The sequence below is a fragment of the Dermochelys coriacea genome, chromosome 5, assembly GCF_009764565.3.
Source record: "Dermochelys coriacea isolate rDerCor1 chromosome 5, rDerCor1.pri.v4, whole genome shotgun sequence".
Taxonomy (NCBI): Eukaryota; Metazoa; Chordata; order Testudines; family Dermochelyidae; genus Dermochelys; species Dermochelys coriacea.
This window is the reverse complement of record NC_050072.1, coordinates 66,123,195-66,150,382: the sequence shown is the minus strand read 5'-3', so window position 1 is coordinate 66,150,382 and position 27,188 is coordinate 66,123,195. Positions and strand designations below refer to the sequence as shown.

At 40.9% G+C, this 27,188-nt stretch overlaps 1 protein-coding gene across 3 annotated transcripts in view; it reads left to right on the top strand.

Moving 5' to 3' along the window:
* Positions 1 to 469: 469 nt before the first annotated feature.
* The window catches only part of SLCO4C1 (solute carrier organic anion transporter family member 4C1), an 85,343-nt gene continuing 58,624 nt past the window's right edge, over positions 470 to 27,188 (top strand). The window contains exons 1-2 of one of the 3 annotated variants that reach the window (XM_038403776.2): positions 470 to 1,142; positions 9,737 to 10,000. In XM_038403776.2, coding sequence (XP_038259704.1) covers positions 917 to 1,142; positions 9,737 to 10,000 — 490 coding nt within the window. In that variant the 5' untranslated portion in view covers positions 470 to 916. The remainder of the gene's footprint in view (positions 1,143 to 9,736; positions 10,001 to 27,188) is intronic. The other 2 variants (XM_043514903.1, XM_043514904.1) reach the window with 2 other exon arrangements.

Below are 27,188 nucleotides of genomic sequence, written 5' to 3'. Positions count from 1 at the left end.
TTCTCAGAGACAACATTTGGAAAATGTTTTTTGTCAGAAATTAGATTAGTGATTCAGGATGGCTTTCATCCCATCGAACTTTCTGGGTGTGAGGAAGGACAGCACCTGGAATAACTACCCTCTAGCTTTTTCCACCAGTAGCATTTGATGTTTTGAAAATGTCGGGTCTAGCCAGAGACTTTCAGAAGGGGATTCTTTCAGGTACTTGATTTTTTAAAAATACAACGGGGTTTCTATCTATCCACCTAAAGTCTGCTTTCATTGCTCTTTGCAACAATGCCAGTCACTCACATCCACACCCCCTGGAGATTATCAGTGGTTGGGGAGCCTAAATCAGTCCTCCTAGCTGGGAGCTCACGGTAGTCCCGTCTCCACCGGCTGTTTTTTCCTGACTTTATGCACTCGAGCATGCTTAAGTACGTAAAGCATCATGACTCCGGTAACGTAAAGGAGAACTGGGTATTGAGGCATAACCATGAAAACTGCAAAAAGCTTCCAGGGGTGGTGCGGCGTCATTTTGCAGGTTCCTTGGGTGATGATGCCTCGGTAGGGCGAAAAGCCGCCGAGCAGCACAGAGGGGCGGGGGCAGAAGGCAGACCGAGAAAAGGCAGCTTTAAAACGTTTGCTTTCCAAGGCGAGAGGGCTGCCGGCGAACGACCCGCCCTGGGGCAGGGGCAGGGGCAGCGCCCGGAGGCAGAGGCGCCGCTGCCTCCCCTCAGCCCGGGCTGTGTTGGGCAAGGCGGCAGGTGCCGGCAGCAGCAGTCGCCGCCTCCTTCTTTTCAAAACCGCCAGAGCCGGCTCCACAGCCGCGGGGCGGGGCGGGGCGGGGCGGGAGGCAGCCGCCCCCTGCCCCGAGTATTTAGAAGGGCCGGTCCCGGGCGAGGCTGTCTCTGGCTGGAGCGTGGCTGGCAGCGCCATGACGCGGGAAGGCATCGCGAACCCGGCTTTCGAGCCCTCCAGCCCCGACCTCCGTCTCCACCCCAGGGCGCGCGCCAGCCGCTCCCGCCTGGCTCCCGGCCGCCCCCCGTCGGTGTGTGAGGAGGGGCCCTGCGGGTGGGGCAGCTTCACGCCTAGGGCTCTGCAGCTGTGCAACAGCCCCGAGGGCTACCTGAGCGCCTACAGCCTGCTGGCCGTCTTCCAAGGTAACCCTCGCCTGAGGAAAGGGCAGCCGGGCCGTGCCCCGCCCCTTGTGGGGGAGACGGGTGGGCTGGGATCACGTGGCCTCTTGGGCTACGGGAGAGATCGGTGCTGTGAGCTCCCGCAGGGTTGGGTCTAAAATGGGGCAATCTTGTGACTTCGTCAGGCTCCCTGTTACGCATATTCAGGCTCCTACGCAAAGTGACCTAGATAATGCCAGACTCTCAGGTGCTTTCCCACTACCTATCTTCTCTCTTCCCCCCCCCCCCCCTTTTTTTTTTTTTTTACTTATTCTTAAACTTGTCTGAATCCCTGAGTACCTCTCTGGTCAATAGGTTTCATACCCTTTCTTGTACCACTTCCCCAATATTATAAGTAGTACTGAAATGCTTCCTTTTTTAAAAAATATGGCAAATAAAAGGGGCACAACTCTTACTTTATATGACTTTACAAACAAAGAAATCAAATGTTAACAAAATTAATAAACATGAGTTGGTTAGGCCATAGGTAATGCTACTACTGGTGTTCCAAGCAAGTCCACCACTTTTTTTTTTTTTGTCAGATACTTTAAGTTTGTAAATAAATTAACCTATGTTTTTAGCCACTTGTATTTGTTGTTTTAACAATGGTGTGGTACTGAAAACCTCCAGCAGTCAAACCTGAGAGCCTGGTGCATCAGTGAGTGTGCAGTTATGACTACATACAGGCCCTGATCCTGGAAACTATTACGCACGTACTTGCCTTTTATGCATTGAAGTTAAGCATATGTGTAAAATTCTGCAGGGTTCGGACCATAGTCAGGATAACTTAACAGGTTTTTTTTCTTAACAAATGTTTTCTAGGTGTCATTAATTCTAATGAAACACTTTTTCCTGGTGCTTGAGTCAAGTGTAACATTAATCACTGAGTTCTAGGACTAAATCCTAAAACAAAGCAATAGCTGAAAAACTTGCAATATGCACGTTTATTTTGCTTGTAATATTCACAGTACAGTTCTGGAGATCAAGGATCACCTTCAGGGGTGGTATCAGCCTCTTCCGAATTGGGGTGGGGGGGTTGAGGAGGGATATGCAGGAAATTGGGGTGTGCGTGCTACACATCTTGTGGGCACTGGCCACGCTTCTGCAATTCTTTGTTGCCAGCAGCAGTGCATAAGTAAGGCTGGCCATACCAAACCATGCCACTCTTACTTCTGCAAAACATTTGACCTTTGGGCTGGGACAGATACTTTCAGTTAGTATTACATTTTTCTTAAAACACATTTGTGGCATTAATGATAATTTAGCCTTGATCCTGCAAAGAGCCATGCCAGCTGGCTGCCTGAAGAAAGCCCCCTTGACTTCATTGGCATGCTTACCAGATTGCACCCTCCCCCATCCACCAAAAAGAAAGCAGGAGGGGGCCCCAGCCTCTTGCCCAATATTTCAGTGGTTTGAGCAGTGGTTTTCAACTGGTATACAGAGATCTTCCAGGAGATACAGTAACTCATCTAGATATTTGCTTAGTTTTATAACAGGCTACGTGAAAAGCACTAGCAAAGTCACTACCAACTAAAATTTCATACAGACAACAATATGTTTATACTGCTCTATATACCAAAGTGGTGGGTCTCAACCATGGGACTCATGCCCTATGAGAAAGGAAGCAATTTTTCAGTAATAGTGTTCGGTAACACTTGATATTTTTACGTCTGATTTTGTAAGCAAGTAGTTTTTAAGTGTGGTGAAACTTGGTTATGCAAGACAAATCAAGCTCCTGAAAGGGATACAGTAGTCTGGAAAGGTTGAGAGCCACTGGATTAGAGCACTCATAGGGCAGTAGTTTTCCACCTGTGGTCTGCAGACTCCTTGGGGACCACAAACAATGTCTGATTTCCAAAGGAGTCTGCACTTCCACTCAGAATTTTTTAGGGGTCTGCAAATGGGAGGGGGGGGGGGAGTTCAAAACCATGGTCATGGGGTATGTGAAAGGCCTGGGTTAAAATCTATGCTCTTCATAATGTGGAATAGGGACTTGAACTCAGGTCTTTCATATCCCAGGTGAGTGCCCTAAATACTGGGCTGTATTGAGTCTTTCTGGTCCAATGAACTATCAATTATTTTATACAAAGTGGAACAGCTTCAACAAGAGCAGTCAAGAGAAACAGTCCAAAATACTCCCACATCTTCAGTGAGTGCTTTAGCTACTGGGTAAAAAGGCATTTAAGCACAGTGGTTCTAACTCTGAGAGGGTTTCTGGCTGAATCCTGAGCAGAGGGAGATGTTTCTTCTCCTGGACTTGGGCTCTTAACTTCCTTTTCTCAACATTTCCTACTCGCTAGCTTCAGGAGCAACCCCCTCAATGTGCTGGCTTCAGTGAATTCCCTTTTTAAGTGTCCAACTCTCTCTGTGCATTATATAGGGAGCTTAGGTGCTGAACTTGGTGATTGTGAATGTCACTTGGCAGCATGGCACGTGAAAGTTGCCTTAATGCCTGCTATGAATCTAGCCCCCACTGCTCAAAATAAACTTTGGATTTGAAAGATGACTGGTCAAGGTTCACAAATACAGTAATGGGTAAGGAGGTTTTAGTACAAACACTTTACACTAGATTTTAAAGTCTTACTAAATATATCCCTATGGTATTTGTTTACTTGCATTTCTCATCTTGGATTATGAATTCAGTGGCATGTGTTCCTAGTCAGTTTCATAGTGCTATTATGGTTTGTTTTTATTCATTTTTAAACACCGCAAAGGTATGCATAAAATGTCTTCCATTTGAATTGTAAAGAGTAGAAAAAATTTCTGTTCACAAAGGCTCAAAACTTCCTAAATCAGACCAGACTTAAGTTGATAGTGGGTCTTTCAAATAAAAACTAGCAATGGATACATTTTGCTGAACATCAGAAAATAAAAATGTAAATACAGAATATCAGGGAGGAACACTTCAACAATTTCTAATTACATATTAAACTTGTATCTGTGAATTGAGGTCACCATCCATCAAATAATTTAAGCACATACTTAAAATTAAGCACATATTTAAGTGTGTTGCTCATTGGGGCCTGAGGTAATTCTGTAACGAAGGCACTGGACTAGGACTCGAAGCTTTCTGGCTTTGCGACAGACCACGTTTGGTAATTCATTAAGGTCTTTATCTTGCAAGCTATGGTTACATTAGGAGAACCTCCTAAATTTGCCCATATTGCAGGTTGGGAATACTGATGTAGATAAGATTTGTGTTCTCAGTAGTTCATTAATCTTGTGTCCATTTGATTTGACTGCACAAGTAAATGACTGTGAATTTCTGCAATATGAAACCTTGTTTACACGAGGAATCCCACAGTAGCTAATACAAATGGAAACTCTTTAGAAAACTTCCCTTGTGTAGACAAAATTAAGTGGCTTGGGCCCCCATATGTAAAATAGGGATAACCTTTCTCCTGTCTTTACAGGGGAATTGTGAGGATACAGCCATTAATATCTGTGAAATGCTTAGGTACTACAGTGACTGTCATAGTAAATCTAAATAAATAAATATGCATAATCAAATACAGTATCTCAATGAGACTTACAGCCAGCATTTTGAATGGTTCCCTTTTTTACAGTAATAAAATGCTAAATGTCTTAATTAGAAAAGGTCTCCTACCTTCAGCTGTTAATGACATGTCAAAGGCAGGAAGCTCATGATGTCCTTTTCGAAATTGGATGAGGGTAGAAAGGGAGGGAAGAGAAGACTAATTAATCTAGATAAAGGGTATATCTTGAAATTTAGGTTGTAAAGTAAGTGCGTGTATGTGCATCAGGCAGGAATGGCCCATACTTCCAAGAATACTATGGTTCTAAAAAGTATCAGAGCCAGGAAATATAATCTTGCATTTTACAAATAGTCCCTCCTACATTAGGAATATGTAGATGCTGAGTTAATGCAGTCCAAACTACTGTAACTCTACCTTGCTCCATTCTCCTATGGGAACAATTATTTTAATGTAGTTACAGTTAAGTATTTTAGTTTTCAAATTTCAGAAACATTAGAGAAGGTAATACACTGTAAAAATGTCGCCCCCCCCCCCCCGCTCCCCTAATACTAAAGTACCTGCCTAATTATCCAACATAGTTTTTTATATCTTCTATAGAACTTGTGACTAATTAGAGATGAACATTGCTGCTCTAAACCTTCTTCTAGATATAGTAATCCTCAACTTTCATCTCATCTAAGCATATAACATTTTTACATGCAGAATAAAACCAAAAATAAATTGTAAAGGACTGGTGTGCATATGTATCACTGTTTTAACTGAAGGCGATGTTGGGCACACTTAGGACTCCAACTTATGAAGATTTTGTAGTCAAATAGCTGGCCTTAAAAAGATATTGCAATTGATAGATTCTCCTACACTTCAAGTGGAGCTGTCTGGAAAAATTGACTTTTTTTTTACGTGCTGTCTTTCAAGTTCAGATGAGACCTAGATTTCTATAGTATAGTCATTATAGTATATAGTTGATATCTGATTTATGTGGCCTTTGATCAATATAAAAGTGCATAATTGCATCCTAGGATGCATGTCTGAGTCACCATAAATTATAACGAGATGCTGCAGTTCACAACTGTGGGAGGGACTAGTAATAGCTTTTCAAGTTGAGTGACAGAATGTGAAAACAATGCAGCCATTTATTTGGCAACAATAATGAAGACAACTTTTGAGTCACTACTTTCCCTGGACAAATGGAGGAAGGGCTGTTTTCACACTTTGAGTAGGACTATTATTGACACCAGCAGTAAGCTGAGAAGGATAAAATAGATACAGCCAATCCGCATGTGGCTTTGACAAGCTTTGTGACCAGACATAACTTAATAAAAATATTATACTGCATTGTTTGTAAATTGTTTTGAGGTACTTGGATGAGTGATTAATTTAAAGATAATAATTTTATTAAATTATGGCTGTTCACAAAAATTGTCAAAGCCACATACCAATTGTAAAGGTTCAAGCAGACAGTGACATGACACCAATGCACGTCTAAAACCCTTTGCAGTGGGAAAGGGGCGGGGGGAATCTTTGGCCACTATGCTATATGAATGGGTAAAATGGCTGTTGCATGATTTAAAATAAAAAAAAAAATTGCGCAATTAATTTGTTTGAACATTTTTGGATATTTTCTACTATTCAAATATATTTCAATTATAACATAGAATACAAAGTGTACAATGCTCACTTTATATTTGATTACAAATATTTGCACTAAAAAAACGAGCTATTTTTCAATTCACCAAATACAATATTGTAGAAATCTCTTTATTATGAAAGTTGAACTTACAAATGTAGAATTATGTACAAAAAACCCTGCATTCAAAAATAAGTCTAAAACTTCAGCGTCTACAAGTCAATTCAGTCCTACTTCTTGCTCAGCCAATCGCTAAGAGAAACAAGTTTGTTTACACTTATGGGAGATAATGCTGCCTGCTGCTTATTTGTCACCAGAAAGTGAGAACAGGCACTCTTGTAGCTGGCATTGCAAGGCATTTATGTGCCAGATATGATCAACATTCATATGCCCCTTCCTGCTTCAGCCACAATTCCAGAGGACATGCTTCCATGCTGATGATGTTCATTAAATAATGTGTTAATTAAATTTGTGACAGAATTCTCCCCCAAGGAGTTCAATGTCTCCTACTCTGTTTTACCCACATTCGCCATATATTTTATGTTCTAGTTTCAGATGATGACCCAGCACATCTTTTTAAGAACATTTTCACTGCAGATTTGACAATGAAAATGGACACTAACATGAAATTTCTAAAGATGGCTACAGCACTCAAACCAAGATTTAAAAATCTGAAGTGCCTTCCAAAATCTGACAGGGATGAGATATGCAGCATGCTTTCAGAAGTCTTAAAAGAGCAACCCTCTGATGCTGAAACTACAGAACCCACACACACATACCAACTTTCTGCTTGTGGCATCTGACTCGGATGAAAATTAACATGTCAGTCTTCAGTGCTTTGGATAGTTATTGAACAAAACCCATCATCAGCATGGACACATCCTCTAGAATGATGGTTGAAGCATCAAGGTATATATGAATCTTTTGTGCATCTGACATGCAAATATCTTGCAATGCCAGCTACAATAGTGCCATGCAAATGCCTGTTCTTGCTTTCAGGTGACATTGTAAACAAGAAGCAGGCAGCATTATCTTCTGCAAATGTAGACAAACTTGTTTTTGAGCGATTGGCTGAACAAGAAGTAGGACTGAGTGGACTTGTATGCTCAAGTTTTTTTGCATTGTTTGAGTGCAGTTATGTAACAACTACATTTGCAAGTTGCACATTCATGACCAATTGAACTACAGTACTTGTATGAGGGGAATTGAAAAATACTATTTTTACAGTGCAAATATTTGTAATAAAAGAGTATTACACACTCTGTATTCTGTGTTGTAATTGAAATGGATATATTTGAAAATGTAGAAAACATACAAAAATGTAACAAATTTCAATTGGTATACTGTTTAACAGTGCAATTGAGTAATTTTTTTATCATTGATTTTTTGAGTTAACTGACAGTTTTAGTAAAAAATTAAAATAGTAGTCAAAGATTAATGACTTGCTAACTAACATCCTAGTTCTTTGGTGCTGTACCTATTGTGGACCACACTATGGACTAGCCTTCACATACTGTAGAAATGCAAGTAGTTGAAACACTGTTGTTTAGCTAATATTTACTTGGCTGCTAAGAATTCTTTGAGTAAGACCTGGGAGTTGCCCACAGTATAGTGACTGGATCAACAGGCTTCCATCTCTGCTAAAGCAACTGTTTCTCCTTTTGTAATAAGCCACGGACAATTATCTTGCCAGAAACTGCATTTAGTATTAAATTATCTTATAAAAGAAGTTCAGCTACAAATTGAATTATAATGAATTTGCTTGTCATTTTTAGTCTGTGAATTGAACATGAATAACTAAAACCAATGACCAGTTACAATAAGAATATTTAATTCTCCTCCCCCTCCCCCCCAGTAATCCATTACTGACCTACTTTGCTTTTGTGGTATAGAGATTTATTTAACTCTTGTGAGCCAGTTTCCCATCTTTAAAATATAAAGAGGCTTACCTACTTCATATGGGTGCTCAGGGACCTAAGTAGACATTTGAAGTGCTAGACATTATGCCAAAAAAAAAATGAAAAGCAGAAAACCAGTTTGCTATTTGCTCATTCCTTTAGGTCATTAAGGCCTCTACTCATGTGTGTGTGTTCCCCTAAGTGAAAAAACAATCTGTCATGCAACAGTATGTCATAGTGGCATTGAATACTGGAAATCCTCTTCTCCCTGCTCCCCCCCCCGCCCAGTACTCCTACACTTAATTCATATGTTGTAGGTTTGATATTACAGTTCATAGGGTGAGCCCTTCTCCAGTCCTTTTATGCTAGGTGTGGGAGTTAAGGCACTCTCCCTGGCCTTATACTAGGCTTTAAGGACTCTTCCCCCCTCCCCCCCTCGCAGGAACTATGGAGGCAAGCTCCAAGACAGACTGAGGACCCCTCAAAGCTTTGCAGTGACAGATATGCTGGGTGTGAGGCTAGCAGCAGAAAGGGCATGCTGCAGATGGGCAGGAACACTACTCGGACTATAGGGCATCCTTGAGAGGCTGCTATAACATAAGTTGTGTGTGTACCTAGCTAGTACAGGTATAAATAGCATGTAGATGGTGAAGCACTGTTTAGGCAAGTAGAGTACAAGCACTCCTGAACCTTGTGGGTACATACTGCTTCAGTGATTATATATCCATGGTATTTACTCAGTATCTCCCCACCTATACTGCTGTTTTTAGCAGTGTAGTATCTTGCTACAGGAGTTTTTCCCTGCCATAGGGAAAGGCTTTAGGAGGTCCCTCCTGCCCTGCTGTTCCCTGCTGCCTCTCTTCTGCCAGAGACTTTCACTGACTTGTGTAGCTACATATAACCATGTGGATTCAGCCTGCTTTTTCAAACAATATATGTTGTCACAAGAGGCGTGCAGTATAGATGTAGCCTAAAGAAATATACCCTATATGGCTCTCTATATGCCTCCTTGTCTACACTGCTGTTTTTAGCAGTGTTACTGTCCTACTGGAGCCCTTCATTGCCCTGTGTAGCTACATGATACAGTGGAGATGCAGCCTGCCTTTCACTGAAACCTGTAGCATACACACAACTATATGCTGCTGCAAGTAGAGACAAGACTTTAAGCAGTCCTGAGAGTCCCTGCAGCTCCAGATCAAGAGGGCACAAAGGTGGCTTGAATCTGGATCTCCCACATCCTGAATGAGTGCCCTAACAACTAAGCTAAAAGCTAGATGGAGGGTGGCAAAATCTCATCTTCACTAATAGTTTCAGGTCAATCAAAACCTTTGTGTAAACTCTTCATCTGGGAAAGAAAAAAAAATTGCCCAGTCCTAATCTCTGGATTAAGTTCTTTGCTGTCATGATCACTAAACTCTCTCTCAAAAGAGCTGAGTGATTGAGTGGCAAGATTGAGTTTGAACTTGCACATGATCCAGTGGAAAGATTTACATTGTAGTTTTTCAAGAAAATAATACTTATTTGGTTTGTCTAATTGTTGTTGTTTTTTTTTTATAGGTATTGTGGTGAATGGCCTAGTAAATGTTAGTATTTCCACTATTGAAAAGCGTTTTGAGCTGAGCAGTTCCCTCACTGGTGTCATCTCTGCAAGCTATGACATTGCTTTTTGTGTATTGTCGCTGTTTGTATCTTTCTTTGGAGAAAGAGGGCACAAACCAAGATGGCTTGCCTTTTCTTCATTTATGATAGGATTGGGATCACTTGTGTTTGCCTTTCCACACTTTGCCGGTGGAATATACCAATATGGATCTAAACTTGAAGGTAAGCTCATACTTCAGTATTTTTGGTATTTTTCTAACAAAATGAATAGGGTAATTGAATATGCACAGAGTTGTGTTTTTAAATAGATCCCTATGTATTTGGACATGAAAGTGTATCAAGGGCAGAGGAAGATGTGGGATATGTTCCCTATTTTGTTTTGTATCCACATAGTACTGCTTACTGAGGTTTTAGGTGTGCTTCCAGTTGTACCCATCTCATTTTGTGTGTTTGTGTGGCTTATTAAGGTTTCTGGGCTGACTCTTGGGCTCCCTACTGGTGTAGGTCAATGCTGCCTTTGTCTGCTGCAAAGTACCAGGTACTATTAAATTGCTAGTGATGCCTTCTCCATTATGGTCCCATCTTGATGTTAAACTTCACTAACTGCTACCTTGTCTCAATTTTCTGTTTTTAGAAGGGCTGTTGATCACAGATAACTCAAGTGATTACTTTTTAATGGTTGGGTTTTTTGAGTTAATCATAATTAATTGCACTGTTAAACAATAGAATATAAATTGAAATTTATTAAATATTTTTGGATGTTCTACATTTTCAAATGTGCAGATTTCAGTTACAACACAATACGAAGTGTACACTAATCACTTGATATTTTTGATTACAAATACTATCACTTTTACACTGCAAATATTTTTCAGGTCACCTCAGACACATACTATAGTGCAATCTCTTTTATTGTGAAAATACAACTTACAAATGTAGGTGGTATGTGTGGGTTTTTTGTTACATAACTGCACTCAAAAGCAAAACAATGCAAAACTTGAACCTACAAGTCAGCTCAGTCCTACTTCTTGTTCAGCCGATTGCGAAGAGAAACAAGTTTGTTTACATTTATGGGAGATAATGCTGCCCACTTATTTACAATGTCTCCAGAAAGGAGAACAGGCATTTGCATGGCACTTTTGTAGCTGGCATTGCAAGATATTTATGTTCCAGATATGCAACACTTATTCAGCCTGTTTGGGAGTACTTAAATTGCAATCTCTCTGGGGCAGGACTGTCTGTTCTGTCTTTACAGCACAACAGGGTCCTGGACCATGGCCAGGTGTTATGTTAATAGAACCAAAATTTAGGAAAATTGGGCTTCTAACAAAGTATTGGACACTGACCTGGCATGGGTTGTCCTTACAATATTGAGGAGGGAAAAGGCAAATTATTTTGTGTGCGCATGCGTGTGTGGCTTTGTAATTGGCTCTTGCTCTGGCTCTGACACTACTGCTCTGGAGGTATTGACCTTTTCTGTGCAACTTTATCCCTTCAACTCTGCTCTTTCCTTCTAGCAGGTAATGCTGGGAAACTTCTTTCAAAGTGTCCATCAGTGTTGAAGTTCCTATTCTGTGTATATGTGATACACTTCTGTCACCTCATTAAATCAAGATTCTACACTTGATGCTTTCTCAGTGCTTGCTGGAGATGCACATGACACTTTCAGTGTCAGAATACCTAGCACTATGAAGTGGCAAGAAAAACTTCGTCATGTTTCTAGGCTGACATGCATTGTGGCTCTACCACTTTCTTTATTTTTATTTTTTTAATAAAGTGAACGTACAAAAAAGTGACTAAATCTTTCCAACCACCACACCCTATCATGAATTCTCACAAAACTGATTAGGCTGAATTCACGCTTCCTTCAATTCTTACTACTTGGTAATAGAGTGTAGTGGGCTTGCTGGACTATACTGTTGATTCCTTTAAAATATGCTGTAGGCCTACTTTTTTCACTTTAAAAAAGTCTATACTAAATAGTTACCATTTACAACTCTGTGCTGTTGTCTAGCATGTCGTATATTGCAAGGTGAAATGGCTGCAGATGCTGTGCACAGGCTATGAATTAGGAGATGCACATAACCTAATTCAGTCACCTTGTGCTTTAAAGGCTGTTTCATAAGGTATACAAAATGATAATACTGGGGTTCTTCTTCTTCCCCTTCCCCCGTGCGTGCCCCCCCTAAAAAAAACAAAACAAAAAAAACTTTTCAGAATAGGAGTGAATGGTGTTCACTCCTTGTTTTCTCCTGGTTCACTATTTGGACCCATGCCTAATTTACAGCATACTATTGTAGTCAGAGCACGGTTTGAATGTTAACTTCAGGTTTTTTGGGCTCCTCCCTGGAGTATAAACTAAGTTTTGTAACATCCTTGTGACACGAGGGGGTATTACCTCTATTTTACAGATAGGGAAGTGAGGCTTGAGCTTAAAAGCAGAAATATCAACTAATTGATATCTCACAGTGCCCAATTTGAAATGGCTAGCATTAATAGCATTTTAGATGTTCAAATCACAGCTTCCATTGACTTCAGGTGCAGCTCAGCATGTCTTCAAATGGGACTGTAAGGTATCATAATAGTCACTTAACTTGAAAAGGGGAATGGATGATCTCTTCTGTTCTGCAGAGGTGCATTTATCTGCCATACTCATGAGACTATTTTTTTTTCCTGTACTCCCCTACCTAGTCACTGAAGACCTTCCAACTTCTGCAACAAATGTGGTAATGGTCGTTCAGCCAATAGTTGCTGTTATTACACAAGTCTGACTTATCCCTAGAGCAGGGTGAGCCTGCGCACTGAATGAAGCAGGGACTCCTGTGGTGATTGTGTAATTAAAGACTAGCATAATACATATGCAAAAGGGAGACAAACTAAAACTGGTATTGCATTTCCTAATGTTTGAGTGCTTGACTTTGCAACTGTAATTTCTTAATGTAGCTTTTTTTTGCATGTGTAATTCACATACTACCCAGAGCACATCAGTGTGATACAAAAAATAAAAATAAAATGGATTATTAATTTGCATTAACTTTAAGTATTCTTCATGTATGCATATCTATACAAAGAATATTGCTTATTTTGCTACAGTCCTATTTACATTTACCCTTACAGTTTCAGAGTGGTTATAACTGCACTTTGGATTTTAATGGACTTGTGCGGACTATAGGCACAAACACTTAGATGCTGACATAGAATCATAGAAATGTAGGGCTCCCAGGGACCTCATAAAGTCATCAATTCCAGCCCCCCTGCACTGACGCAGGACTAAGTAAACCTAGATCATCCCTTACAGGATGATGTTTGTCCAACCTATTTTTAAAAACTGCCAATAATGGGGTTTACACAACCTTCCCTGGACCCCTTTTCTAGATCTTAACTACCCTTCCAGTTAGAAAGTTTTTCCTAAACTCCTTTGCTGCAGACTAAGTCTATTACTTCTTGTTCTCCCTTCTGATGGTGGGACAATTGATCACAATCCTCTTTGTAACAGCTATTAATAATTAAGACCCCCCTCAATTCTGCTTTTCCTCAAGACTAAACATGCCTAGTTCTTTTGACCTTTCCTCCTAGGTCAGGTGTCCTAAACCTTTTATCATTTTTGTTACTTTCCTTTGTACTCTCCAATTTTTCCACATCTTTCCTAAAGTGTAGTTCCCAGAACTGGACACAGTATTCCAGCTGAGGCCTCACCAGGGCCGAATAGAGTGGAACAGTTACCTTCTATTCTATAAATACAACACTCCTGTTAATGTACCCAAGGGTATTATCCTTTGTTGCCAATACATACCATGGTGATAAAATTAAGCAGACTTTACCTTCCAGTGATTTTGCATCACTTTCTCAATTTGCTAGTGGAGGAGGGGAAGAGATGCCCCCAGCTCCACAAAGGTATTTAGGCACCTCAAACCCAGAATTAAGTGCCTAAGTTACAGTTTTGGCTCCACTGCTATCTATCAAACTCTTGCTGAATCCTGCAAGTGTAACGCCAACAGACCCTGGTTGTCATCCAACCTGGGACCTCTGGAGTTCAGTGCATGAGCATCTCTCTCTCTCCTCCACCCACAATCGACAGGACAGAACACCACACCCAGGAGCTGTGAGGGTTACATAAGCACCTAGATTCACTGAACACTTACATTTTCAGGATAAAAGTAGCTGCTGTGCCTAAGTTTTTGCCTCTGGGAATGTGCACTACTGCCTCCAGATAACATTTCTAAGCCCCTGGATGTTTTCATGAACCAGGGGAAGATGGGGGTTAGTCTGCCTAAGTCTCAGATAAGGCCAATTCGATAGGCATGCTCAGAGGTTGCCTACTGGAGCAGATCCTATTCAAAATCAGTCTGGAGGAAGAGGTAGTGTTCACTGGGCTATGGGATAGTCCAATATGATGCTCCCTCAGTCTCTTCTATTGAAGCTGTTCCTCTGTGGATAACTAGCAGAAGATGGATTGGAGCAGGGGGGACTGGACCCTAAGTCTCTAAACCACTGGGCTATAGAGTCAGTCTTTCTCTCTAACTATGAATATTTAATACTCATTGGATGATTTCAGGAGCTCTGCATCAGACTATATCATAACTCAGTGGTTAGAGCATGCTCCTGAGAAATGGGAGGTTATTGTTCAAATCCTTCCCCTTGCAGCTAGGGGAATTGAACCCAATGTCTTCCACATCCCAACACGCTAACCACCAGGCTAAAGATTGTAAGGTGGCAGCTATACCAGTTAGTTTTCCTCTAGCTTGTTTTGGGTGGAGCAAGGCAGGAGCCTAATTTCAGGCCTGGTCTGCATTGGGAATTTACTTCAGCATAGCTACATCTTTCAAGGGTGTGAAAAATCAATACCCCTGTGAGATGTAGCCATGCTGACCTAATTCCCAGTGCACGCAGTGCTAGATCAATGAAAGAATTCTTCTGTCAACCTCACTGTTGCCTCTTGGGGAGGAGGATTATCAACACTGATAAGAAAATCCCTCCTATCGGCATATTTAGTGTCTATACTGAAGTGCTACAGAGGTGCAGCTCTGCTGCTGTAGTGTTTTAAGCGTAGACAAGCCCTCATTCCTGTAAGAAACACCTTAGTACCTAAGCCACTTGACTCCAGAAGATGAGTTCTCATTGCTAAGCAGAAGTAGGTGCCTTCTTGCAGGCGGACCATTTTAATTGGTTAGCCCCCACCTACCATGTTGACTTCTGTGAATCACTTTCCTAGGCACCTATTTCTCCCCATTCATTCTATAGGGAGCCCAGGTGCTTAACTGAAGCTTTGTGGATCACAGTGGCATTCCTGTGATTTTGTAGGTGCTCAGCATTGCAAAGCCTAAGTCTCTGTAGATCTGGGCCAGAAAAGAAAACTTGTCCCAGGCTACGCAAGTCTGTGCCAGAGCCCAGATAATCTATGCCCATTCTAATGCCTTAACACCACTATTCTTCCCCTCTGTCTGGCAAAGCAACCTTAAGGCCTCAGTCATCGACAAAACCCTACAGAGAGTCATGGTATCTCACCTGTGAAAATTTGTCTCACTCTGAGTAGTGCAGCATCAAAATACATTGTGTTGGCTGTGAGGGGCCTATTGAGATTAAGATCTTGCTTTCATTATTATAGCCTTGAGTGGGGCACATGAAAAGTGTTCCTTAGCCAATTACTCTCCTTTCACAATCCCACTAGTTTTGAACATACTATTGAATTCCCTCCTGAGGTGACATAGCATATGAGTTTGGGGAAACTGGGAGTCCAGGGATGAAAGTAAGTTGCACAATGAAATGTGGGGCTTATTGTTGGGAAGTCCAGTCCAATGGTTCTGCAGGAGGGCCTACATTGCAAATGGCTTTATCATGCTTGTATACTTACTCAATTTAGACAACATGTTTCGTCTTGATTTAGTTTTCTGGGTAAATCACTAAGTATTTATGCTTGTGAGAATAGTGTCTGAATAAAACCAACAGCTTCATATACCTACAAACCATATTACTCCTTCTGGGACTGCAGTTAAAATATCCCTTCAGAGATGGTTCAGAAATTAGGAGACACAGTGCTCCTTACACAGGGGGTAGTATCATTATAGTTTGGGTTGAAATAAGTTTGTTTTAGCATCCAGTTTTTCTTGGTGCTCTAAAATCAGTTCAGATACATGTATGATCTTGAAAATTGCTTTGTCACATGGGAGGTTGGGGTAAATTCAGTTATGCAAATTTAGTCATTTAGCAAAGGGGCTCCGGAGATATAATGCACCTGTAGAAAGACCTGAGTAAAATTTTCTGATTTGACATCATCCCATAACATGAGGGTCAAATTATTGCACTGATTTGCCCAAACTGATAACACCTGATTGAGTTTGAACTCTATCTAGCACAGGAGCAATAACTAAAACGTTAATGTCTAGAGCCTGACTGATGTGCTACAGTCAGTGATCTGCCAAGGCTCTGTGGGAAGTAAGTGTCTGAGTAGCTCAGGGAAATGTGCTGTGTCCATACTGACGGTGAGTTCATATCACACCCTTGGTAGACTTTTGAGGGTCTGTTGTGCACATTACTCTCTGCCTTTAGCCTCTGCCTCTGCTCTGAAGCAGAATGCAAAGGGGCTCCATCTGGAAGTTTTCCCCAAGGGCAGAGCTTTTTGTTTAAGGAGCAGTATTTCAAAGGGCTCCACAATGCATCTGAGTACTCAAATTGTCTCAAATTTCTATGCCATATCAGGGCCATTGATAGAGTTACTGGTTCTACAGCTGAGGAATCTAATGGTCACAGGATCTCCGATGTGTACCACCAAGGAACTGCTTTTAACTTTAAAAGTGATTTAAAATCCATCTGTATTGGGAGTTTGTCCTGAAAATTGGGGTGCCACAATCGGATTTCAGTAGATTTGGGCAAGAACACTCATTGTTGAATGAGGCAATGAATACCTCTGTGATCCTCCTATGCAGAGCCCTTTCCTAAAATGGAGTAGGGAGTCTAGTGTTCCCCTGTCCTACCCCTTGGTGCCTCAAGCTGACTGTGAGGAGTACTTCTGTTATCACTTTACCTCTTCCCCCTGGCTGCTGCAGCCCTACTAGGGTTATCAAGGGGTCAGAAGGAGGGCAAAGGTCATAATGGAGTGGCAGTAGGGTCTTCACAGGAATAGTCCCTCAATCATGCTCCAGTATCACTACCACCATATCCTAAAAAATAAAAAGAACAAAAAGAAAAGGGACATTCACTATACCAAACTCCATTAATAGAGTTAGTTCGCTGATAGTGCTTTGTACCCTTCCAAAATGTCAAATGTATTTACCCTTAAATGGTGTGCCTCCCCACCTGCAATTAACAGTAAGCACTGGTGCAAAATCAAACTTGATTTATCTATAACAAAATTACCATCTTCTGGGGTGTGACTAGCAAAATGCAACACCATGTTTCTGCTTCATACACGCCTTTTGACCCTCATTGTATCAGGAGAAGCTACAATGATCATGGGGTTAGCTGCAGCAAGATGCTAATGCTTGCAGTGTCATCTGATGAGAGATGCAGCTTTCAATAGAAGAATTAGAGATCTCTTTGGGCTATGGCATGCAGGAGCTCCAAGTAGCTGATCATAGTGGCTCCAAAATCCAGAAATATGAAAGGCTTTTCAAAACGCCTGTGGAGTTTTAGGCCTGCTAGAAAGCCTCTGGAAAGAGCAGGCAGACATTCCACTAGGTATGTCAGGAAGATGGGACAATACAAGTTTCATCCTCTTCAAACACTTGCATAATCTCAGTGCCCTTCAGAACTTCTCTGTACCAGCATCCACACAATGCTATGTATTTGAATGGTTTTCACTACATGCCAGCTTTTACTATTCTTATTAATGGTGGGGGTGAGGTAATTTAGTCAATTCTGGTCAATTATTTGAAGTCAGTGAATCCTGCTTTTGAACTTTAACTCCACTTTATTGTAAAACAACTACATAATCAGAGAAAAAATATAATAAGCCAGTAATAGGGATTTTTTTTTTAAAATGAGTCTATTATGGAGTTCAGGAGAGGAAGCTTCTACACCAGATTCTGAGAGAACAATTGACCCTTCTAACCTCTATCCCCACCCTCTTTCTTCTTAAGGTCAATTTCCTTGTTATGCTGCAATAGTTATCAAATAACTTTCCCCCATCCCAGAACATCCTGCCCAAATTCTTTACCTGTTGTGGGGAGATAAGAGAAGAGGTGCTCATTCTCTGGGACCTTTAACCATTCCAGCTCCTGCAGGCAGGTATTTTATAAATCTGTTTTTGATTTATTGAATTGGCTAGATCTTTGACACAGAGGCAGGGATTTTGTGTGGCCCTAGCTATGAAGGATGCAGTCATGTGAAGCCGCATACAAAAGAGGTGTGTGAACATGCCAAATCGAACTGTTAATGAACAACTTTCCCAGGTACTTTCCCAGTTCTGTTGGGCTTTCAGAGAGTGAAGAAATAAAATTGGCTTTGAAGTGATGTATATGTGTTTGGAGGTTATTCCATCTCCATGAAAACCTTTCACCTGCTCAGTGTTTCATTTCACACTAAAGTTAATGAGGAAATGTAATCAGGTAAGCATTAAAGTTAGAGTATGCAGCCTTATGCAAAATTTTAGTTAGATATTATCTAAAAATAGTAATCCTTTTGTGGGTTTTTTAATTCTGAGAAGTAAATACAAAGTCCAAATTATCAAGAGTTTTGTTAAAATACACCCACATTTTTATTTGCAGAACATGTATGTGTGTAAACGTACCCAGTGACTAGCTTCAAAATTATTTCAGAGTAGATCTGCTGACTCTAGTCTAAGAAAATGGGAGACTCTACTAACCGTGAAGATGGATCGCTTTAAAAAAAAACAAAAAAACATTTTTTTTAAAAGAGACCCTTTAAAAAAACCCTTAAGTGACCTGAGTGAAATCTCTACACGTTTCTTCCAGAGCTACTGATTTCTGTGACTGTAACTTTCCTGAGAAACAGGCATAGGAAAAGAAAGGAAAAGTGAAGACTAAACAATGGAGATGGCAGTGCAAAAACTAAGGGAGCATTAAAGATGACCAGACAAAAACTAAGCATATAACGTACTATCTGATATGATATACTTTAATATTTGTTAGCTTTGAAAACAAGCAGAAAGAATCTGTGTCTAAACACCCACATCCATAAGATGTTATGTCTGACACATCTCTCATCCTTAAACAGGCAATATCCATTCTTACTCATTCTTAGTCCAATCCAGACCATAACTTACACTAACAACTAGAAACTAGTATTTCCTACCCTAGTGCTTTCAAAATACTAGTCATGCTGATGTATTTACACAGAACTAAACTTACATGTTCAATTAAGTGTAGAATGTATTTCTTTTTTTCAGTTGCTTGCATGTAAGTGTCAGAATGCTATATTGTATGTATTTTCAAAATCTTATGTGTTTGATATACTTACCAATGCTACCTCATGAAGCAAACCCATGCTATGCTCCCTATCCCAAAATAAAGAACAGAGAAATTTTGAAAGATACAAGAAAAATTGTAAGGGGAGTTTTGAGAGAGAGTTCTCCTGATGAAAGAGGAGTCACTACTGAACCCTTCAACTATCCCCATATTGAGTGGTATAAGTCATCTCTGCATCCTGTCCTGTGGTAAAATTTCTAGACACCATTAATGACTGCTTCTTGGAGCAGTTAGTCCTAGAACCCACTAGGGGAGAGGCAATTCTTAGGCTAAGTCGACCTATGCTACACAACTCCAGCTACGTGAACAACATAGCTGGAGTCAACGTACCTTAGGTCACTGCAGGGTCTACACCACAGGGGGTTGATGAGAGAAAATCTCCCATCGACTTACCTTACTCTTCTCGGCAGGGGTAGAGTACAGGGATCGACTGGAGAGTGATCTGCAGTCAATTTGGTGGATCTTTACTAGACCCGCTAAATCGACTGTCAGTGGATCAGTAACTGGTTAAAAGATAAAAAGAAAAGGAGTACTTGTGGCACCTTAGAGACTAACATTTATTTGAGCATAAGCTTTCGTGACCTACAGCTCGCTTCATCAGATGCATGCAGTGGAAAATACAGTGGGGAAATTTATATACACAACATGAAACAATGGTTGTTACCATATACACTTTAACAAGCGTGATCAGGTAAGGTGAGCTATTACTGGCAGGAGAGCGGGGGTAAAAAAACCTTTTGGAGTGATAATCAAGGTGGGCCATTTCCAGCAGTTGACAAGAACATGTGAGGAACAGTGTGGGAGGGGGAGGAATAAACATGGGGAAATAGTGACCAAAGAGATTGAAGTGTTATCCAACTGGTTTTTGAATGTTATAATTCTTGACTTAGAAACTGTCCAGTTTGGCCAATATACATGGCAGAGGGGCATTGCTGGCACATGATGGCATATATCACATTGGTAGATGCGCAGGTGAATGAGCTTCTGATAGCATGGCTGATGTGATTAGGCCTTATGATGGTGTCCCCTGAATAGATATGTGGACACAGTTGGCAACAGGCTTTGTTGCAAGGATAGGTTCCTGGGTTAGTGGTTTTGTTGTGTTGCGTGTGGTTGCTGGTGAGAATTTGCTTCAGGTTGAGGGGCTGTCTGTAAGCAAGGACTGGCCTGTCTCCCAAGATCTGTGAGAATAATTGGTCGTCCTTCAGGATAGGTTGTAGTTCCTTGATGATGCGTTGGAGAGGTTTTAGTTGGGGGCTGAAGGTGATGGCTAGTGACATTCTGTTATTTTCTTTGTTGGGCCTGTCCTGTAATAGGTTACTTCTGGGTACTCTTCTGGCTCTGTCAATCTGTTTCTTCACTTCAATAGGTGGGTATTGTAGTTGTAAGAATACTTGATAGAGAGAGATCTTGTAGATGTTTGTCTCTGTCTGAGGGGTTGGAGCAAATGCGGTTGTATCGTAGAGCTTGGCTGTAGACAATGGATCGTGTGGTGTGATCTGGGTGAAAGCTGGAGGCATGTAGGTAAGCATAGTGGTTAGTAGGTTTCCGGTATAGGGTGGTGTTTATGACCATCTCTTATTAGCACCGTAGTGTCCAGGAAGTGGATCTCTTGTGTGGACTGGTCCAGGCTGAGGTTGATGGTGGGATGGAAATTGTTGAAAATCATGGTGGAATTCCTCAAGGGCTTCTTTTCCATGGGTCCAGATGATAAGAATGTCATCAGTGTAGTGCAAGTAGAGTAGGGGTATTAAGGGACGAGAGCTGAGGAAGCGTTGTTCTAAGTCATAACAATGTTGGCATACTGTGGGGCCATGCAGATACCCATGGCAGTGCCGCTGATTTGAAGGTATACTTTGTCGCCAGATGTGAAATAGTTATGGGTGAGGACAAAGTCCATTTTCGGCCACCAGGTTTGCAGTGACATTATCGGGGATACTGTTCCTGATGGCCTGTAGTCCATCTTTGTGTGGAATGTTGGTGTAGAGGGCTTCTACGTCCATAGTGGCTAGGATGGTGTTTTCAGAAATATCACTGATGGATTGTAGTTTCCTCAGGAAGTCAGTGGTGTCTTGAAGATAGCTGGCAGTGCCTGTAGCGTAGGAGGGAGTCTACATAGCCAGACAATCCTGCTGTCAGGATGCCAATGTTTGAGATGATGGGGCGTCCAGGATTTCCAGGTTTATGGATCTCGGGTAGCAGATAGAATATCCCAGATCGAGGTTCCAGGGGTGTGTCTGTGCGGATTTGTTCTTGTGCTTTTTCAGGGAGTTTGAGCAGATGGTATAGTTTCTTTTGGTAACCCTCAGTGGGATCAGAGGGTAATTGCTTGTAGAAAGTGATGTTCGAGAACTGCCTAGCAGCCTCTTGTTCATATTCCGACCTATTCATGATGACGACAGCACCTCCTTTGTCAGCCTTTTTGATTATAATGTCAGTTGTTTCTGAGGCTGTGGATGGCATTGTGTTTTGCACGGCCGAGGTTATGGGGCAAGTGATTCTACTTTTCCACAATTTCAGCCCGTACGCGTCGGCGGATGCACTCTATGTAGAAGTCCAATCTGTTGTTTTGACCTTCAGGAGGAGTCCACCCAGAATCCTTTTTGTAGTGTTGGTAGGAAGGTCTCTGTGGGTTAGTATGTTGTTCAGAGGTGTGTTGGAAATATTCCTTGAGTCGGAGATGTCGAAAATAGGATTCTAGGTCACCACAGAACTGTATCATGTTTGGGGGGGTGGAGGGGCAGAAGGAGAAGCCCCAAGACAGCCCAGCAGAAGAATCTGTCCTAAGAGTATAGTTGGATAGATTAACAACATTGCTGGGTGGGTTAAGGGAACCACTGTTGTGGCCCCTTGTGGCATGCCGTAGTTTAGATAGTTTAGTGTCCTTTTTCTTTTATAGAGAATCAAAGTGTGTGTTGTAAATGGCTTGTCTAGTTTTTGTAAAGTCCAGCCACGAGGAAGTTTTTGTGTAAGGTTGGTTTTTTATGAGTTTCCAGTTTTGAGAGCTCATTCTTAATCTTTCCCTGTTTGCTGTAGAGGATGTTGACCAGGTGGTTCTGCAGTTTCTTTGAGAGTGTTTAGCACAATTTGTCATCACATTCTGTGAGATATGTAGATTGTAATGGATTTTTTACTTTCAGTTCTTTTGGTATGATGTCCATCTGTTTGCATTTGGAAAGGAAGATGTCTGTCTGTATCTGTATGAGTTTTTTCATGAAGTTGATAGATTTCCACTCCATACGGCTAAATTCAGTGCCTTGCATAATGACAGGTTTCAGAGTAGCAGCCATGTTAGTCTGTGTCCGCAAAAAGAAAAGGAGTACTTGTGGCACCTTAGAGATGAACAAATTTATTTGAGCATAAGCTTTCATGACCTACCACTCACTTCATTGGATGCATGCATTGGAAAATATAGTGGGGAGATTTATATACACAGAGAACATGAAACAATGGGTGTTACCATACCCACTGTAACAAGAGTGATCAGGTAAGGTGAGCTAACACCCATTGTTTCATGTTCTCTGTGTATATAAATCTCCCCACTGTATTTTCCACTGCATGTATCCAATGAAGTGAGCTGTAGGTCACAAAAGCTTACACTCAAATTTGTTAGTCTCTAAGATGCCACAAGTACTCCTTTTCTTTTTGCGGACAGACTAACACAGCTGTTACGCTGAAACCTGGTTAAAAGTTAGGAAGCAAAGGGTAGGAATAAATGGTCAGTTTTCTCAGTGGAGAGAGGTAAGTAGTGGGAACCCTCGAGGATCTGTACTGGATCAGTGATGTTCAACATGTTCATAAGCAATTTGTGAAAAAGGATAAACAAGTGGCAAAGTTTTCAGACAATACAAATTACTCCCAAAGTCCCTTTAAAGTTATATGATTCTATAATTTTACTCAAGATAGTTTGCTTTACACTTAATTGTGAAATGTTACAAAAGGATCTCACAAAACTGGGTGACTGGGCAACAAAATGGCAAATGAAATTCAAAGTTGATAAATGCAAAGTAATGCACATTGGAAAACATAATTCCAACTGTATATACAAAATGATTGGGTCTAAAATAGCTCCAGTTACTCAAGAATCAGATCTTGGAGTCATGGATAGTTCTCTTAAAGCATCTGCTAAACATTCAGCATCAGTCAAAAAGGCTAACCGAATGTTAGGAACCATTAGGAAAAGGATAGATAATAAGACAGTAATATCGTAATGCCACTATATAAATCCATTTTGTGCCCACTCCTTGAATACTGCTTGCAGTTCTGGTCGCCTCATCTCAAAAATATATATTGGAACTGGTAAAGGTACAGAGAAGGGCAACAAAAATGATAAGGGTATGGAACAGCTTCCATATGAGGAGAGATTAAAAAGACAGGGACTGTTCAGCTTGGAAAAGAGATGACTAAATGGGGATATGATAGAGGTCTATAAAATTATGAATGGTGTGGAGAAATTGAATAGGGAAGTGTTATGTACCGCTTCACATAACACAAGAACTAAGGATCACCCAATGAAATTAACAGACAGCAGGTTTAAAACAAACAAAAAGTATTTCTTCACACAGCACACAGTCAACCTGTGCAACTTGTTGCCAGGGGATGTTGTGAAGGCCAAAATTATAATTGGGTTAAAAAAAGAATTAGATAGTCACTGATGGACCTATTAGCCAAGATGCAACCCCATGCTCGATGTTCCTAAGCCTCTGACTGCTGGAAACTAAGACTAAACAACAGGGGATGGATCACTAAGTAATTGCCGTTTTGTTCACTACCTCTGAAGCATCTGGCAGCGGCCACTGTCAGAAGACAGGACACTGGGCTAGATGGACCATTGGTCTGAGCCAGTATTCTCATGTTCTTATGAGAAAAGAGTATTCTTATATAAAATCTTGTAAAGCTGAGGTTACTAAAATGTAGTGTAATATGGTGCATATCTAGTAGCTAAAAAGCTACTTGTGTAAATGAGACTCTACATATAAAATTTCAATGCATTTGAAAATAGAATTGAATGTGAGATCCAAATAGGGTCTTAACTCTCATTCCTTTCTCCAACCCCAGTTCTTGTTAAAAGTGAACCTTCTTATTCTTAGCAGTTCTGGAAAAAGCAAAGGACATGGGGAGGGAAGAAGGAATAGTACATGTTCACAGTGGTCTCACAGGCTGTTCAAATATGCACCTTACAAATGGTATTTTTAATGACTGGAATCCTATAACACGGGGTTAGAAACCTTTGGGACACGGCCCATCAGGGAAATCCGCTGGTGGGCCGGGATGGTTTGTTTACCTGCAGCGTCCATGGGTTCAGCGAATCGTAGCTCCCACTGGCCTGGAGCCCAATGGGGGCCTTGGGAAGTGGCAGCCAGCATATCCCTCAGCCCATACTGCTTCCCGCAGCCCCCATTGGCCTGGAATGATGAACCGCGGCCAGTGAGAGCTGCAATTTGCCGAACTTGTGGACACTGTAGGTAAACAAACCATCCTGGCCTGCTAGCAGATTTCACTGATAGGCTGTGTGCCAAAGGTTGCCGATCCCTGCTGTAACATCTTGGGAAGATGTTATTTTGGGCTTAGTAACAGGAAACGATGTCATCTAATGTTTAAAGCACAAGAGTTGGAAGATTTGGACTCTATTTCCAGCTTGGTCCCAGTCTTTCACTGATCTTGTGTGCATCATTTGGGTCTCTGTTTTCCCCTACCCCCACAAAATGATGACTACTTGCAACTCCAAATGAAGAGAATGGAGCAGCTGGTCGTCAGAATACCTTGGAAGAGAAAGCCCTTAGTTTCTCCATCCGTGGTTCTTTTGACTTGCAAAACGAAGCTATTAACTACAGTATCTCATAGGTGTACTATAAAGGTTAATTCATGTTGGTAAAGTGGAATTGTTGTGTGGTGTATATACAGGGTGAGATTTCTAGAAGCATTTAGCATTGACCTAATTTGTTAGTATTAAAATCAATGGGAAAATACCTATTGTCTTTAGTGGGAGCAAAATTAGGCCATGGAATATTCTGGGAAATCTCTCCCCCTTCCCTCCCACCAGTGTAGTATTCATCCTCTGAGCAAATCCCCATGGCTGATTCCTGAAGATTCCAAAAAATGTGACAACCCCCAACACACACACACGCGCGTGCGCGCACACACACACACACACACACACTTTCTCCCATGTTCTGCAAAAGGTGTCTCAACTTAAAAAAGTATTAGATTATGAAACCTGAACCACAAATTCTTCTGACCATTTAATTGTCTAGACAAATAGCCTAGTCTATCTGCTGCAGCACAGGAGGAGGCGGATGTCTGAAACAAACAAACAAAAAATCAAACAAATTTTCTGTTCTTTCCAAGTCACGCTAATAACTGTGGGGATTTCATATTTTGGATGCCTGTTTTTCCCCTCCAAGGCAACTTTGCCCCAATCTGAAATCTGCCCCCATAAACATATCACACCAGTCTCTTGGTGCTTCCAAACTTCTGAATTTGACATATAATTCACCATTTTATGTAAATAATCAAATGCTGACAAACTCCTAATATAAAGTACCCCTACAGACAACTAGGCCTCTTTCCTCCCTACCTCTAACACTAAGAAAATTACATCACCCGGAGTTCTTCTGGAATTTTAGAGGGAAGGTAAATGGGGTTCATTTAAACTCTTTACTCCCCAATCTGATACGGGCTCACATTACCAGACTTCCATTACAAGCACTCCTTTCTCTTACTATAAGCTTAGTTTTGTTGCTATCGTCCAGTCAAAATTAGGAACAAACTCCCTTTCATGAATTGGAAATGGTTTTTACCTACTCTAAATTAGGGATACCATGGTAGCAACAAAACATGCTCTCAGGTGGGCTGATAACATGACTTCTGGGATTCTCCCAACTCCTTGAGGCCAGTGGAATCAAAAGATTGATGATCAGTTCAAATTCTGATCTTAATGGTAGTGCAGTGTGTTCATTTTAAGTAACGAACAATAATGGCCATGGCCACAAACATAATTTGTTTTAAAGGCAGTCTTTGGACTTATGACACAATTGGTTCCTGAAATTTGTGTTGTGAATCAGAACGTTGTAACTCGGAACTGCAGTCCACTCCATTGTGGGACCAAGCATTGTAAAGTCAAAACCAATTGTCGTAAAATCGAATCAGGGTGTCAATTCAGAAATGTCGTAAGTTCTCATGTGTGGGAACGTAACTTGACTGTAAAAATAGTCCCATGCAATTGCCCAGATAAACTTGAACATTTGTTGCCTACCTCTAAAGTATTTGGAATGAGAATTTTGTTTGGATGCATTTTTTAATCTCATAAAATTCCCATAGAGACTTGCTAACAAGGACCAACTCCTAAAATCTCATTCCACCAGTTTTCAGTCAGGCACTTATGTTATGGCATCATCTGCTAACTTGTGAATGAGTACATATCTAAAAATACGTGTATACAGTAAAGTATGTGAAACTTTTGTAATATTGCAAGTGGCAGCATATCACAATAATATACATAGTATATTTTTATGGCTATGGGATATAGTGGTGATTTTCTTAATCAAATCAGGAAACAATCTATTTAGAAAAGTAGCTAAAACCAGCATCTAACACCCACTCTAAAATTCCTGTTCCTAAGTTTGCACACTACCTCAGATTTGATATTAGACAATCAGAAGTTTGAGTGCTCCTTGCCTGTGTGATCCATTGGATATTCTATCTTTCATACCTACATATTGTATATGGAAATGGATTAAAACAATTTCTTAACTCAAAGTGAAACTAAAATTATAAATTTCAGCTTGTACAAAAGGCACAAGAAAGGAATTTCTAGATAAAATCCAGAATCTGTGACCTTGTCTAGAAGTTTTCAAACACGTAAGCTTTAAAATGATCTAGGGTAATCACTTATTTATTGGAATTGCTGATTTAAGTTACCTGGGGCGGTGGGTTGGGGTGGTAGAGCTGAAGTACCTGAAACAATGTTACAGGCATTGATAGACTAA